Here is a 16,987-nt window from a genome sequence, read left to right as displayed (position 1 = left end):
GACTCTCTTCCTCTGTATTACAGCTACACATTGCGGCAGCGAATGGCTACGTGACGGCGGCGGAGCTTCTTCTGGAGAACATGGCCTCTTTGAATGCCCGGGACAGTGATGGTTGGGAGCCACTCCATGCCGCAGCTTGTTGGGGTCAGGTAAGTGCCTGTCCCCTGCTGCGGGAGGCGGGGCCTCAGGCTGCCTGGCGGAGGGAGGCGGGGCCTCAGGCTGCCTGGCGGAGGGAGGCGGGGCCTCAGGCTGCCTGGCGGAGGGAGGCGGGGCCTCAGGCTGCCTGGCGGAGGGAGGCGGGGCCTCAGGCTGCCTGGCGGAGGGAGGCGGGGCCTCAGGCTGCCTGGCGGAGGGAGGCGGGGCCTCAGGCTGCCTGGCAGTGCTGTTATCACCTGTTCTTGGACAAAAAAAATGAGGAAAGATTCTGGCACAACCATCACACAGGCGGCGGCGCACACTCGTCACACGGTCACCATTTGTGTTTGTGACTTTGTTTTGATCTGGGAATGATTTTGTTACCTATTTTTGTAACTTGTGTTTTTCCTTCTTTTCTCTGAGGTTTCTCCGCTTCATTCTCCCGCTTCCTCCTAGTGTTTTCCGGTGTGGGGTTTTGTCGCTGTGTAGCCGCCATTTTTTCATCCAAGTCTGCGGTGTTTTCTTCCCTTTCGCCCATTATAATTGGGGTCATATGTTCCCTCCCTGCAGGCATTGCATTTATTCCCATCATGTGTCCCCGCTCCGCTCCGGCCGCAGGCTCCCACTTATTGGCGCTGGTGTTGTAATTGCCCTTGTGTTTAGACGATGTGTATGTGTCGGATTGTCTGTAGACACCTGAAACGCGTCAGTACGAGGCTTCGCCTTTTAGTGTTTTAATCGCGTTTGAGTAAAGAATCCGTTCATCCCTGGATGGTTGTGCCTGGATCTTTCGCCACTTTTTTGACCACCTTCCTTTGATCACCAGTGGAAGCGGCCCCCTCAGGAGGAACTCCGGGCCAAATCTCCAGCTCCCCATTCTCCGTGTGGTAAGCGCCCTCGCCCCTCTCTCGCCCGGCATCTTCTCACCGGTTTCTCTCCTCCTTAGGTGCAGTTGGTGGAGATGCTTGTTGCTCATGGCGCCGACCTGAACTCCAAGTCTTTGCTGGATGAGACGCCTCTGGGTGCGAACACGTGATGTGACTGTGTACGGGGGAGGTCGGGGGCAATGATGCGATCACGTGATCACAGATCCCTTCTGGCAGTTGTAGGACGTGTAACCTGTGCTGATAAGCGTATATATATATATTGTGTCGTCTCCTGGGCGTAATGCCTGTTATGGGGAACAGTGAAGCAAGTTGACGATGAAGTGATGTAAAAGGCCTAAAGTTACCGGTGACCTTTCCTCTGTATTTAGGTATCGCCCCTTGTAAGCACGTCTTGTAGACCAGGCTCTCCCATTCTTCTGAGGGATTTTCCTCCTTTCTTTCTTGGAGAATTCCTCCCGTTTTGTGAGTTTCCTGGGGCGTTTTGCCGCCTCCTGCTGTTTTCAGGCCTCGTCACAGATTTTCAATGATGTTCAGATTGGGGGACTGTGAGGGCCATTGTAAAACCTTCAGCTTGCACCTTTTGTCGTCTAGTGTGGATTTTGCCCTGTGTTAGGGATCATTCTCTATAAGGAAAATAGATGAGAGGATCGGGGGGATACGGATGTCACCCCGTCGTCACCAATCTGGACGTAGCTTACACAGTCACAGCTCTCTGGCTCCACCCTTACCCTCAGGTCAGTCAGGGAACTGCACCTAGGATAAGTAGTCGCAAAAGAGAGGCTGTCCTGTCTTATACTGGTTATCGGGATGCTCCGCAGTGAGGGCGGTATATATATCACAAGTCCCAGGCCGGGAATATATATATATACCTCCGGTCCGTCACTGCCAGGATCCCCCAATAACACCGGGATGCTATGCTGCCACCAGTTCCTTGTTGGATATAAGCCCGGTCCGTTACCAAGCTTATATCGGGTCAGAAACCAACCCCAGGTAACCTCCTGACCAAACCAAGGTGGTCAAATGCGCGTCGAGGCCCCCGTGTCCTGCCTGCACGCGCCCGTGTCCTGCCTGCACGCGCCCGTGTCCTGCCTGCACGCGCCCGTGTCCTGCCTGCACGCACCCGTGTCCTGCCTGCATTCTGATCACACCATGTCCCAAGGTAACACTACATAGCTATAATTGGCTTATATTTAACATTTTCTACTGTGGGACAGGTCTGTGGGGAACTTTCCCAGCAGCCATATGCATGTACAGCACTCTGTGCCTGATTATATTCGTCTCAGGACCTGCATCCATGGCCTGTGAGTTCAGTGTGACCAGCCTTAAAGGGAATCTGTCGCCCCTTTTTTGGCCTATAAGCTGCCAGCTCCGCCATCAGGGGCTTATCTCCTGCATTCTGTAATGCATTCTGTAATGCTGTAGATAAGCCCCCGATGTAACCTGAAAGTGAAGAAAAACGAGTTATACTCACCCAGGGGCGGTCCGGTCCGATGCCTCCCATCTTCTAGCGATGACGTCCTCTTCTTACTTCTGCCGCGGCTCCTGCGCAGGCGTACTATATCGGCCCTGTTGACAGCAGAGTAAAGTACTGCAGAGCGCAGGCGCCAGACCTCTCTGACCTTTCCCGGCGCCTGCGCACTGCAGGACTCTGCTCTGCCCTCAACAGGGCCGGAGCCGCGACGAGAAGCAAAGAAGAGGACGTCATCGCTAGAAGATGGGAGGCGCCGGACCGCGACACCCTCCGGACCCGAATCGGACCGCCCCTGGGTGAGTACAATATAACTCGTTTTTCTTCTCTTTCAGGTTACATCGGGGGCTTATCTACAGTATTACAGAATGCATTACAGAATGCTGGCGATAAGCCCCTGATGGCGGTGGCCACAGCTCATAGGCCAAAAATGGGCTGACAGATTCCCTATAATATCGGTCCTATTTATCTATTGCATTACGTTGTGGATGATGCCTAAGGCTGGTTTCACACTAGCATTTTGAGGTGCAGCGCACGCTCACCGTGAAGCTCCGCCCCCTGCCACGCCTCCTCCGGTCAGCTCCGCCTATGGGCACATGACGCTGCATGTGACCTGCGTACCGCATCTTTAGCATTGGGTATGCAGGCCGTGCGCAGGTAACCCATGGCTGCTGGGTTTTGGCACAAGGTTAGAGGAGGCTGGGGTGTTATAAACCTGGGTTATTTGCATCCCCTGGCCTCTCCAAATGATGATTTTAATTTTTTTTTCAACTTTAGGCCATTTCCGATCATTTCATCTTCATCTTGCGTAACTGCTCACAATAACAGAAAAAACTGACGGCACATCTAGAACTAGTCTGAATAGGTGCATACCAAGAAACAACTTGCATATCAAATAAGGAAATCAAGCAATGAGGCAATAGAGTGCAGCCAATTCCTTATTTGATATGCTCACAATAACAGTAATTATGACCAGAGGCGCTCAGACTTTTACATGCCACTGTATTTGTGTTACTGACAATGAATGGAGAGCCTGAGCCGTCCCCAGGACGACGTACCCCGCTGCTCCATACAGAAGGGTAATAAAAAGAAATGATAAGAAATACATGTGTTTATTACATCAAGTGACATACATATGTCTAATATTTACTAGAAAAAAGACCCTAAAAAAAATGTATATAATATAAGCCCAAGGCACACAATAGGGTAATGTAATAGTGTAAAAATATTGCACATAAAAGAGAATAACAGTATCAATGTAAGATGCTATTTTTCAACCTCATCCATCCACCACATAACCCCTCAAAAGCAATTACTTATGCTCATGAGACCTGGAATACCCCCAGTGTGTGTAACATCAGAGGAAATGGCCAAAGTCCGTGCAAAAAATACTTTCAGTGCTTACCCATCATGTCTGCTACGAGGGTGCCCTGGAGCCACGGGCCGCCCCGACGCGCGTTTATTCTCTTTTATGTGCAATATTTTTACATTACCCTATTGTGTGCCTTGGGCTTATACACGTTTTTTAGGGTCTTTTTTCTAGTAAATATTATATACATGTATGTCACTTGATGTAATAAACATACGTATTTTTTATAATTTCTGTATGGAACTCCGTTTTTTTCTTTTTATTAGAATTTATTTGGAGTTTACAGTGTGAGTCCAACATCATTTTTATGGGATTAAAATTATTGATTTTCTTTTGAGTTTATCAATATAATTTATTGTTATACCCATAATTTTCTTCCTTTTGGAATTGTGTTAGTTCCATACAGAAGGGAACTGGTTGTAACTTTGCCTTTTATTGCGCTCATTGTCCCGATTATTGTTGTCAGAGCCGCCGGTAATAATTTGTCCCTCGTTGCGTCCGTGGAGAAATGAATACAAAACTGAATTAAACAAGTGTTTCCAAGGGGGTGACCATGCACTCCTGTGGCCCCCCCCCATCTCCATGACTCCGCCTCTCTGACTCTCCACAGACGTGTGCAGTGACGAGGACGTGCGCGCCAAGATCCTGGAGCTGAAGCACAAGCACGACGCCATCAGGAAATCCCAGGATAAGCACAAGAGCGCCCTCCAGAGGAGAACGTCCAGCGCGGGCAGCCGGGGGTGAGGTCACTGCTGCTCCGTCATTATGCCCGCCAGAGCAGTCAGCTGACCATGACCATACCACCTTGTATCTGCAGGAAGGTGGTCCGCCGCGTGAGCGTCACTGAGCGCACAAACCTATACCGCCGAGAGCACCAGAAGGAGGCCATGGTGTGGCAGCAGCGAGGATCCCGGGAGAGCGAGGTAGAAGCTCAGGACGACGAGGAGGAGAAGCCAGCAAAGGCAGAGATCCAGCCGCAGGTGGTGAGGAGTGATGATGACTGCGGGCCCTGCCCTGTAATGAGAATGGGGAGACTGCGGGCCCTGCCCTGTAATGAGAATGGGGAGACTGCTGACCCTGCGCTGTAATGATAAATGGGGAGACTGCGGGCCCTGCCCTTTAATGATAAATGGGGAGACTGCTTACCCCGCGCTGTAATGATAAATGGGGAGACTGCGGGCCCTGCCCTGTAATGATAAATGGGGAGACTGCTGGCCCCGCGCTGTAATGATAAATGGGGAGACTGCGGGCCCTGCCCTGTAATGATAAATGGGGAGACTGCTTACCCCGCGCTGTAATGATAAATGGGGAGACTGCGGGCCCTGCCCTGTAATGATAAATGGGGAGACTGCTGACCCCGTGCTGTAATGATAAATGGGGAGACTGCTGACCCCGCGCTGTAATGATAAATGGGGAGACTGGGCCCTGCCCTGTAATGATAAATGGGGAGACTGCTGACCCCGCGCTGTAATGAGAATGGGGAGACTGCGGGCCCTGCCCTGTAATGAGAATGGGGAGACTGCGGACCCTGCCCTGTAATGAGAATGGGGAGACTGCGGGCCCTGCCCTGTAATGAGAATGGGGAGACTGCGGGCCCTGCCCTGTAATGAGTATGGGGAGACTGCGGGCCCTGCCCTGTAATGAGTATGGGGAGACTGCGGGCCCTGCCCTGTAATGAGTATGGGGAGACTGCGGGCCCTGCCCTGTAATGAGTATGGGGAGACTGCGGGCCCTGCCTTGTAATGATAATGGGGAGACTGTGGGCCCTGACTTGTAATAATGGGGAGATTGCGGGCCCTGTAATAATGGGGAGACTGCGGGCCCTGTCCTGTAATGATAATAGGGAGACTGCGGGCCCTGACCTGTAATGATAATAGGGAGACTGCGGGCCCTGTAATGATAATAGGGAGACTGCTGACCCTGCCCTGTAATAATAATGGGGAGACTGCGGGCCCTGCCCTGTAATGATAGTGGGGAGACTGCTGACCCCCTCTAAGTAAAAAGACTGCTGACCCTCCCCCCTCTGATCATGAGATGACTGCTAACCCCCACTCTGATCATAAGATGACTGCTGAACCCCCTCCCCTCTGATCATGAGATGGCTGCTGACCCCCCCCCCCCGATCATGAAATGACTGCAGACCCCCCCCTCCACTGATCATGAGATGACTGCTGACCCCCCCTCTGATCATGAAATGTCTGCTGACCCTGCCCTGATCATGAGATGACTGCTGACCCCCCCTCTGATCATGAGATGACTGCTGACCCCCCCCTCTGATCATGAGATGACTGCTGACCCCCCCCCTCTGATCATGAGATGACTGCTGACCCCCCCTCTGATCATGAGATGACTGCTGACCCCCCCCTCTGATCATGAGATGACTGCAGACCCCCCCCTCTGATCATGAGATTACTGCAGACCCCCCCCTCTGATCATGAGATGACTACAGACCCCCCCTCTGATCATGAGATGACTGCAGACCCCCCCCACTGATCATGAGATGACTGCAGACCCCCCCACTGATCGTGAGATGACTGCTGACCCTGCCCTGATCATGAGATGACTGCTGACCCCCCCTCTGATCATGAGATGACTGCTGACCCCCCCTCTGATCATGAGATGACTGCTGACCCCCCCTCTGATCATGAGATGACTGCTGACCCCCCCTCTGATCATGAGATGACTGCAGACCCCCCCCCCCACTGATCATGAGATGACTGACCCCTCTGATCAGGAGATGTGCTGACCCCGGCCCTCTGATCAGGAGATGTGCTGACCCCGGCCCTCTGATCAGGAGATGTGCTGACCCCGGCCCTCTGATCAGGAGATGTGCTGACCCCGGCCCTCTGATCAGGAGATGTGCTGACCCCGGCCCTCTGATCAGGAGATGTGCTGACCCCGGCCCTCTGATCAGGAGATGTGCTGGCCCCGGCCCTCTGATCAGGAGATGTGCTGGCCCCGGCCCTCTGATCAGGAGATGTGCTGGCCCCGGCCCTCTGATCAGGAGATGTGCTGGCCCCGGCCCTCTGATCAGGAGATGTGCTGGCCCCGGCCCTCTGATCAGGAGATGTGCTGGCCCCGGCCCTCTGATCAGGAGATGTGCTGGCCCCGGCCCTCTGATCAGGAGATGTGCTGGCCCCGCCCCTCTGATCAGGAGATGTGCTGGCCCCGCCCCTCTGATCAGGAGATGTGCTGGCCCCGCCCCTCTGATCAGGAGATGTGCTGGCCCCGCCCCTCTGATCAGGAGATGTGCTGGCCCCGCCCCTCTGATCAGGAGATGTGCTGGCCCCGCCCCTCTGATCAGGAGATGTGCTGGCCCCGCCCCTCTGATCAGGAGATGTGCTGGCCCCGCCCCTCTGATCAGGAGATGTGCTGGCCCCGCCCCTCTGATCAGGAGATGTGCTGGCCCCGCCCCTCTGATCAGGAGATGTGCTGGCCCCGCCCCTCTGATCAGGAGGTGTGCTGGCCCCGCCCCTCTGATCAGGAGGTGTGCTGGCCCCGCCCCTCTGATCAGGAGATGTGTGCTGACCCCCCCCCCCCTCTGATCAGGAGATGTGTGCTGACCCCCCCCCCTCTGATCAGGAGATGTGTGCTGACCCCCCCCCCTCTGATCAGGAGATGTGTGCTGACCCCCCCCTCTGATCAGGAGATGTGTGCTGACCCCCCCCCTCTGATCAGGAGATGTGTGCTGACCCCCCCCCCTCTGATCAGGAGATGTGTGCTGACCCCCCCCCCCCCTCTGATCAGGAGATGTGTGCTGACCCCCCCCCCCTCTGATCAGGAGATGTGTGCTGACCCCCCCCCCTCTGATCATGAGAGGACTACTGACCCCCCCTCTGATCATGAGATGACTGCTGACCCCCCCCCCCCCGATCATGAGATGACTGTTGACCTCACCGTTCGATAATAGGATGGATGCTGACCCTGCAGACATCTTTGTGGCCTGTCCACCGCGTCATACTGTTTACTCTCCATTTTGGTAGGTGGAGGCCCAGCCTCAGAAGGTCGAGGTTAAGGAGGGTGAAGATGACCAGAAGAATGGTGCAGCCGGGGCGGCTCCAGCATCTGCATCACAGTGGAACGGAAGCGTGCGATCGGCCCCTAAGCACACCTTCTCCAAGCGCCTGGACCGCAGCGTGTCTTACCAGCTGGCCACCCAGGCCGAGCTCTGCCCGGACCTGAGTCATGAGCGCTCCCACCACACGCTGGCAGAACTGAAGCGACAGCGGGCGGCAGCCAAGGTGCACAAGCATGCCCCTCCGCCACCCCTGCCCAGTCCGGGGCCCCCAGCACAGGAGCCAGATCCCTCAGACATAACGTCCCCTGACTCAGTCTATTACACTAATGCCAGCGGCGAGCCTCCATTACTGAAGCTCATCGCCCCCGCAGAGGACACCACCCCGGCTGAGAAGAGACCGTGCTGCGGAGTCATGTGACTACCAAAAATACTGATACGGCTATAAAGGGCCGCGGGTCCTTGACCAGAGAACTTATTTTTGTATGGTGGTTTCCGGGATGCAGACTCTGTGCCCGCTGGGTCTCCCTGACAGTTTTCTGCATTTTAAGAGATATATTTTTATCTAAAAATTTTCTATATAATTTAATATTGTATTAGGGGAAGGGGAACTTCAGTTGTTATCCCCATAACCCCACCCCTGAGGGGGTATAGCCCAACCCCTGAGGTGCTGCAGGCAGAGAAGCGAGACTCTGCTGTCCTGTATGACTGTACAAAGTCCCCATGGGTCATGACACTAATATCCGTACACTACAACCCCAGCCTGTCGCGGGGGACGCAGGTGCTGTAACCGTAGCAACCAGCACTATTACAGTCCTGGACAAAAGTTTCTACATTTTCCCTCTTCAGTCACCTGTTTCTATGGTTACTGACTGACAATTCTAAACAGTCAACAGGTTGTTACATATTAGTGATCAATCCGTGAAGTTTCTGTGACGCCCCAATATTCCCAGCAACGCTGCCCCTTACTCTCCACGCTCCTGCCCCTTACGCTCCACGCTCCTGCCCTTTACGCTCCACGCTCCTGCCCCTTTCTCTCCACGCTCCTGCCCCTTACTCTCCACGCTCCTGCCCCTTACTCTCCACGCTCCTGCCCCTTACTCTCCACGCTCCTGCCCCTTTCTCTCCACGCTCCTGCCCCTTTCTCTCCACGCTCCTGCCCCTTTCTCTCCACGCTCCTGCCCCTTTCTCTCCACGCTCCTGCCCCTTTCTCTCCACGCTCCTGCCCCTTACTCTCCACGCTCCTGCCCCTTACTCTCCACGCTCCTGCCCCTTACTCTCCACGCTCCTGCCCCTTTCTCTCCACGCTCCTGCCCCTTTCCACGCTCCTGCCCCTTATTCTCCACGCTCTTGCCCCTTTCGCTCCACGCTCCTGCCCCTTTCGCTCCACGCTCCTGCCCCTTTCGCTCCACGCTCCTGCCCCTTTCGCTCCACGCTCCTGCCCCTTTCGCTCCACGCTCCTGCCCCTTTCGCTCCACGCTCCTGCCCCTTTCGCTCCACCCTCCTGCCCCTTTCGCTCCACCCTCCTGCCCCTTTCGCTCCACCCTCCTGCCCCTTTCGCTCCACCCTCCTGCCCCTTTCGCTCCACCCTCCTGCCCCTTACGCTCCACCCTCCTGCCCCTTACGCTCCACCCTCCTGCCCCTTACGCTCCACCCTCCTGCCCCTTATTCTCCACTCTCCAGTGTGTGGAGCAGAAGGGGGCTGGAGCGTGGAGATTAAGGGGCCAGCATGATGGGAATATTGAGGCACCACCAGAACTTCATGGATTAGTTACTAATGTGTAACAACCTGCGGAATGTTTATCATTGTCAGTAACCATAGAAACAGCCGCCTGAAAAGGCAGAATGTGAAAAACGAGGTCCGTTTGGAAGAGTACAGCCACGTCTGCGCCGGAGCGAGCGTCGCCTTGTCCCATGGACAGTGGTTGATGGTCACATTGCGGTCCCCCGGCCATTCCTGCTCACATCCGGCTGACAATCATAACTAGGGAATATTGTTTCCCGTCACCAGCCGTTTTTTAGTCTCCTTGCACACTGTGCGTTGTCACCATGTCTGCCCCCTCATATATTCACCAGCACCCGGCAGTCTCACCGCAGTGCCAGTCCCCCAGCAGTGAGCGTAGCCCACATGTACATGGAGACAGGAGCATTGCACAAGTATTCACACCCGTCACATCCTGTACAGTATTGATAATTTCTGTGTTGGGGAGCCGTCCAAGCTAGTCCGTCACCCTCCGCTTGGGGTTGCCGGCCCATACCTCGCACCGAATGATGCCCTGAGAACACATACTCACTGGCCCATGCCCCCCTGACATGTACCCATCCTCTGGGTGTCACTGGACCACGCTCCGCTTTTGGGGGTCGACGACTGTGCCCATTCTCTAGGAGTTGCCGGACCATGTCCTGCTTCTGGAGGTTGTAGGCCCATGTCCTTTTTCTGGGGGTCGAAGGCTCGTGCCCCTCTGGGTTTGCCAGCCCATGCCCCTCCCCACACCGCATGATGTTGCCCCCTCTCCTGGGTTCACGTACTTGCTGGCCGGGAATGTGAGCGGAGAGTCTCGTTCGGCCCAATCTTACAGGGATTGCACATTACTAGACACATGGGGCTTTCCCCTGTATGCCATCACTTTGTGGGTTGTCTGGCACTGCCACAGCGCACACAACCTGACAATCCCTACAGTCCATCACAAATTCCGCTCCCTGCTATCGGCCATATCGTGTCTGCTGTACGGTGACGTGTAGCAACCTCCCTGCCCCTGTGATCTCGATGTTATCTCGCGTCCCCCACATAGATGTGACTGATTTCAGCCGCTGCTCTTATTATGCTCCAGCACTCATCTAAGCCGCGGACTGCAGGGTTACCGGCCCTTTAAGTGCTTCTTTCTCATTTCTTGTGATTTCATATAATATAAATCTTAAGTTTATCCAGAACTTTCCATCTTGTGATATTTACTCTTTGTTCACTTTCCGGACAAGCATCGCATCGTGTGCCTCCCCCCTAGAGAGAACCGCGAGGATCGGGTGAGAAAGTGCCATAGGGGCGGAGTTATCACTGGTTGGGCCGAATTTTCACTCGATGAGGCAGTTATCACTTCATATGTGTCCCACCATTGGTGGTGCACATCCCTGTCAGGGAGCTTTCCTGGAGACCTGCTGCTAGTAATACAGAATTTCAGTGCAGCACCTGGAAAGCCACCCCCCGCCATCTACTCACTATAATCTCCCCCACCCTCTATTCACTATAATCTCCCCCCACCCTCTATTCACTATAATCTCCCCCCACCCTCTATTCACTATAATCTCCCCCCACCCTCTATTCACTAATCTCCCTCCACCCTCTATTCACTAATCTCCCCCCACCCTCTTGTCACTATAATCTCCCCCCACCCTCTTCACTATAATCTCCCCCCACCCTCTACTCACTATAATCTCCCCACCCTCTACTCACTATAATCTCCCCCCACCCTCTATTCACTATAATCTCCCCCCACCCTCTATTCACTATAATCTCCCCCCACCCTCTACTCACTATAATCTCCCCCCACCCTCTACTCACTATAATCTCCCCCCACCCTCTATTCACTATAATCTCCCCCCACCCTCTATTCACTATAATCTCCCCCCACCCTCTATTCACTATAATCTCCCCCCACCCTCTACTCACTATAATCTCCCCCCACCCTCTACTCACTATAATCTCCCCCCACCCTCTATTCACTATAATCTCCCCCCACCCTCTACTCACTATAATCTCCCCCCACCCTCTATTCACTAATCTCCCTCCACCCTCTATTCACTAATCTCCCCCCACCCTCTTGTCACTATAATCTCCCCCCACCCTCTTCACTATAATCTCCCCCCACCCTCTACTCACTATAATCTCCCCACCCTCTACTCACTATAATCTCCCCCCACCCTCTATTCACTATAATCTCCCCCCACCCTCTATTCACTATAATCTCCCCCCACCCTCTACTCACTATAATCTCCCCCCACCCTCTACTCACTATAATCTCCCCCCACCCTCTATTCACTATAATCTCCCCCCACCCTCTATTCACTATAATCTCCCCCCACCCTCTATTCACTATAATCTCCCCCCACCCTCTATTCACTAATCTCCCTCCACCCTCTATTCACTAATCTCCCCCCACCCTCTTGTCACTATAATCTCCCCCCACCCTCTTCACTATAATCTCCCCCCACCCTCTACTCACTATAATCTCCCCACCCTCTACTCACTATAATCTCCCCCCACCCTCTATTCACTATAATCTCCCCCCACCCTCTATTCACTATAATCTCCCCCCACCCTCTATTCACTATAATCTCCCCCCACCCTCTATTCACTATAATCTCCCCCCACCCTCTACTCACTATAATCTCCCCCCACCCTCTACTCACTATAATCTCCCCCCACCCTCTACTCACTATAATCTCCCCCCACCCTCTACTCACTATAATCTCCCCCCACCCTCTACTCACTATAATCTCCCCCCACCCTCTACTCACTATAATCTCCCCCCACCCTCTACTCACTATAATCTCCCCCCACCCTCTACTCACTATAATCTCCCCCCACCCTCTACTCACTATAATCTCCCCCCACCCTCTATTCACTATAATCTCCCCCCACCCTCTATTCACTATAATCTCCCCCCACCCTCTATTCACTATAATCTCCCCCCACCCTCTATTCACTAATCTCCCTCCACCCTCTATTCACTAATCTCCCCCCACCCTCTTGTCACTATAATCTCCCCCCACCCTCTTCACTATAATCTCCCCCCACCCTCTACTCACTATAATCTCCCCACCCTCTACTCACTATAATCTCCCCCCACCCTCTATTCACTATAATCTCCCCCCACCCTCTATTCACTATAATCTCCCCCCACCCTCTATTCACTATAATCTCCCCCCACCCTCTACTCACTATAATCTCCCCCCACCCTCTACTCACTATAATCTCCCCCCACCCTCTACTCACTATAATCTCCCCCCACCCTCTACTCACTATAATCTCCCCCCACCCTCTACTCACTATAATCTCCCCCCACCCTCTACTCACTATAATCTCCCCCCACCCTCTACTCACTATAATCTCCCCCCACCCTCTACTCACTATAATCTCCCCCCACCCTCTACTCACTATAATCTCCCCCCACCCTCTACTCACTATAATCTCCCCCCACCCTCTACTCACTATAATCTCCCCCCACCCTCTATTCACTATAATCTCTCCCCACCCTCTATTCACTATAATCTCCCCCCACCCTCTTCACTATAATCTCCCCCCACCCTCTATTCACTATAATCTCCCCCCACCCTCTATTCACTATAATCTCCCCCCACCCTCTACTCACTATAATCTCCCCCCACCCTCTACTCACTATAATCTCCCCCCACCCTCTACTCACTATAATCTCCCCCCACCCTCTACTCACTATAATCTCCCCCCACCCTCTACTCACTATAATCTCCCCCCACCCTCTACTCACTATAATCTCCCCCCACCCTCTATTCACTATAATCTCCCCCCACCCTCTATTCACTATAATCTCCCCCCACCCTCTATTCACTATAATCTCTCCCCACCCTCTTCACTATAATCTCCCCTCACCCTCTTGTCACTATAATCTCCCCCCACCCTCTTCACTATAATCTCCCCCCACCCTCTTCACTATAATCTCCCCCCACCCTCTTCACTATAATCTCCCCCCACCCTCTTCACTATAATCTCCCCCCACCCTCTACTCACTATAATCTCCCCACCCTCTACTCACTATAATCTCCCCCCACCCTCTATTCACTAATCTCCCCCCACCCTCTATTCACTATAATCTCCCACCACCCTCTTGTCACTATAATCTCCCCCCACCCTCTATTCACTATAATCTCCCCCCACCCTCTACTCACTATAATCTCCCCCCACCCTCTACTCACTATAATCTCCCCCCACCCTCTATTCACTATAATCTCCCCCCACCCTCTACTCACTATAATCTCCCCCCACCCTCTATTCACTAATCTCCCCCCACCCTTTTGTCACTATAATCTCCCCCCACCCTCTTGTCACTATAATCTCCCCCCAGCCTCTATTCACTATAATCTCCCCCACACTCTTCACTATAATCTCCCCCCACACTCTTCACTATAATCTCCCCCCACCCTCTTCACTATAATCTCCCCCCACCCTCTATTCACTATAATCTCCCCCCACCCTCTATTCACTATAATCTCCCCCCACCCTCTACTCACTATAATCTCCCCCCACCCTCTACTCACTATAATCTCCCCCCACCCTCTATTCACTATAATCTCCCCCCACCCTCTATTCACTATAATCTCCCCCCACCCTCTATTCACTAATCTCCCTCCACCCTCTATTCACTAATCTCCCCCCACCCTCTTGTCACTATAATCTCCCCCCACCCTCTTCACTATAATCTCCCCCCACCCTCTACTCACTATAATCTCCCCACCCTCTACTCACTATAATCTCCCCCCACCCTCTATTCACTATAATCTCCCCCCACCCTCTATTCACTATAATCTCCCCCCACCCTCTATTCACTATAATCTCCCCCCACCCTCTACTCACTATAATCTCCCCCCACCCTCTACTCACTATAATCTCCCCCCACCCTCTACTCACTATAATCTCCCCCCACCCTCTACTCACTATAATCTCCCCCCACCCTCTACTCACTATAATCTCCCCCCACCCTCTACTCACTATAATCTCCCCCCACCCTCTACTCACTATAATCTCCCCCCACCCTCTACTCACTATAATCTCCCCCCACCCTCTACTCACTATAATCTCCCCCCACCCTCTACTCACTATAATCTCCCCCCACCCTCTACTCACTATAATCTCCCCCCACCCTCTATTCACTATAATCTCCCCCCACCCTCTACTCACTATAATCTCCCCCTACCCTCTATTCACTAATCTCCCCCCACCCTTTTGTCACTATAATCTCCCCCCACCCTCTTGTCACTATAATCTCCCCCCAGCCTCTATTCACTATAATCTCCCCCACACTCTTCACTATAATCTCCCCCCACACTCTTCACTATAATCTCCCCCCACCCTCTTCACTATAATCTCCCCCCACCCTCTACTCACTATAATCTCCCCCCACCCTCTACTCACTATAATCTCCCCCCACCCTCTACTCACTATAATCTCCCCCCACCCTCTATTCACTATAATCTCCCCCCACCCTCTACTCACTATAATCTCCCCCCACCCTCTACTCACTATAATCTCCCCCCACCCTCTATTCACTATAATCTCCCCCCACCCTCTATTCACTATAATCTCTCCCCACCCTCTATTCACTATAATCTCTCCCCACCCTCTACTCACTATAATCTCCCCCCACCCTCTACTCACTATAATCTCCCCCCACCCTCTACTCACTATAATCTCCCCCCACCCTCTTGTCACTATAATCTACCCCCACCCTGTATTTGCTATAATTCCCCCCACCCTCTACTCACTATAATCTCCCCCCACCCTCTACTCACTATAATCTCCCCACCCTCTACTCACTATAATCTCCCCCACCCTCTACTCACTATAATCTCTCCCCACCCTCTTGTCACTATAATCTACCCCCACCCTCTTGTCACTATAATCTACCCCCACCCTGTATTTGCTATAATTCCCCCCCACCTTCTCTATTCGCTATAATCTCCCCCACCCTCACCCTGTACTCTTTATAACATGTAGCTGGAGGTAATGTCATCGCCCCATAATGTGGGGCGTTCTGAGACGTTGTGCCTGTTCCACATTAAATAGCAAAATGTACATGGATGCATAGCAGAGCCACGCTGATCCACTGAGCACCCGATCTCTATTACCCCATCGTCTTCTATAGGGTCTCTGTTCAGGCAGTGTGAGTGGCTCCTCTTACCGCTGTGCGGCCATTAGCGCACAGACATCTCTTGGCTAAAGCGGACTCTGTCTACACCCAGCTGGAGAGTTTAGGTGTGTTTCCTCTCACTTAGGCTAGGTTCTCCCACTTTCCTATGATTTCTGTTGGGACCCCCGTTATCTCACACACTGGCTCACGCGCCATCCTGGAAGAAGAAGAGTTGTAGAATCTCCACCACCGAGTCAGGATAGATAAATGTAGCTCCTGCTCTCACAGTACTGAGGAGATTCTAATGAGTAGAGGGTTCGGAGGGGAGATTATGGGGAGTGGGGCGAGATTATAATGAGTGGGGGGGTGGAGGAGGGTAGATTATAAAGAATAGATGGTGGAGTATGGGAGTTTACAGTGAATAGCTGGTGCGGGAGAGAGGGGAACGTGTTATGAATTGGGAGAAATGGAGCTGCACAGTGGGGGTGGTGAGAACCCAGTTGAGTGACTGGTAATGAATCATTTGTAAGAGTAGAGGGGCCAATTCATTTTTATATTTATTGTGCGAGGGCACAAGGGAAGATTATCGTTACCCAGGGGAATATAGTTACCGGAGGGCAGAGTGGGGGATTATAGTAATGGGGTGTAAGGAGGAAGCCTGGGCTGCGGGTACCTGCGTGTCGCCGGGTCCAGAACTGCCAACGCTGCATCCCACATTGCCGGGGGGGGAAGACTGGGGAACCAGACAGGACCCGGGGCGTGGTGAGGAGAGAGCAGGAAGAGGCAGAAGTTTCACTCCAGCAGAGGGTAGAGACAGGTGTGCGCCACGCTCTGCAGACAGAGGGAGAGCGGAGCCGAGACCTGTCTGGTTACGTGAGGGCCCCGCGGGAACGGAGCGCACAGAGCGTCAGGTGCACCACCAAGCCGTGTGAGGTGCTCACAGCAAGGATTGGGTACCAGGTGCCAGATCGTGAGTGGCATTCCAACGTGTGGACAGGCGTGCGGCAGAGCACGCACCGGGTAGAGACTTCCACGGTGTTACCCACTTTGGCTCTACAGACTAATGGACTATAGGGGCTCAACGGGCAAAACCTGAGACTGCAAGGGTACCAGACACCTTTTGTCACTTGGTTGTTTCCAGCGAAGCACCTTGCTGGGCCTCCAGACATAAATGGGTACTAGAATCTCTAGTTCAGAATGACCCATGGGCATACCAGTCAGCAAGTGGAAGATGAA

At 53.3% G+C, this 16,987-nt stretch overlaps 1 protein-coding gene across 1 annotated transcript in view; it reads left to right on the top strand.

Moving 5' to 3' along the window:
* PPP1R16A (protein phosphatase 1 regulatory subunit 16A) overlaps positions 1 to 10,805 on the top strand; it is a 42,061-nt gene extending 31,256 nt beyond the window's left edge. The window contains exons 6-10 of the mRNA XM_073562378.1: positions 24 to 149; positions 1,082 to 1,157; positions 4,470 to 4,599; positions 4,677 to 4,842; positions 7,843 to 10,805. Coding sequence (XP_073418479.1) covers positions 24 to 149; positions 1,082 to 1,157; positions 4,470 to 4,599; positions 4,677 to 4,842; positions 7,843 to 8,295 — 951 coding nt within the window. The 3' untranslated portion in view covers positions 8,296 to 10,805. The remainder of the gene's footprint in view (positions 1 to 23; positions 150 to 1,081; positions 1,158 to 4,469; positions 4,600 to 4,676; positions 4,843 to 7,842) is intronic.
* Positions 10,806 to 16,987: the final 6,182 nt, after the last annotated feature.

Source organism: Dendrobates tinctorius, unplaced genomic scaffold (assembly GCF_039654945.1).
Source record: "Dendrobates tinctorius isolate UK_male_01 unplaced genomic scaffold, ASM3965494v1 ptg000349l, whole genome shotgun sequence".
In the NCBI taxonomy this organism is placed as follows: Eukaryota; Metazoa; Chordata; class Amphibia; order Anura; family Dendrobatidae; genus Dendrobates; species Dendrobates tinctorius.
The sequence above is the reverse complement of the archived record's forward strand: the minus strand, read 5'-3'. Positions and strand labels throughout refer to the sequence as shown.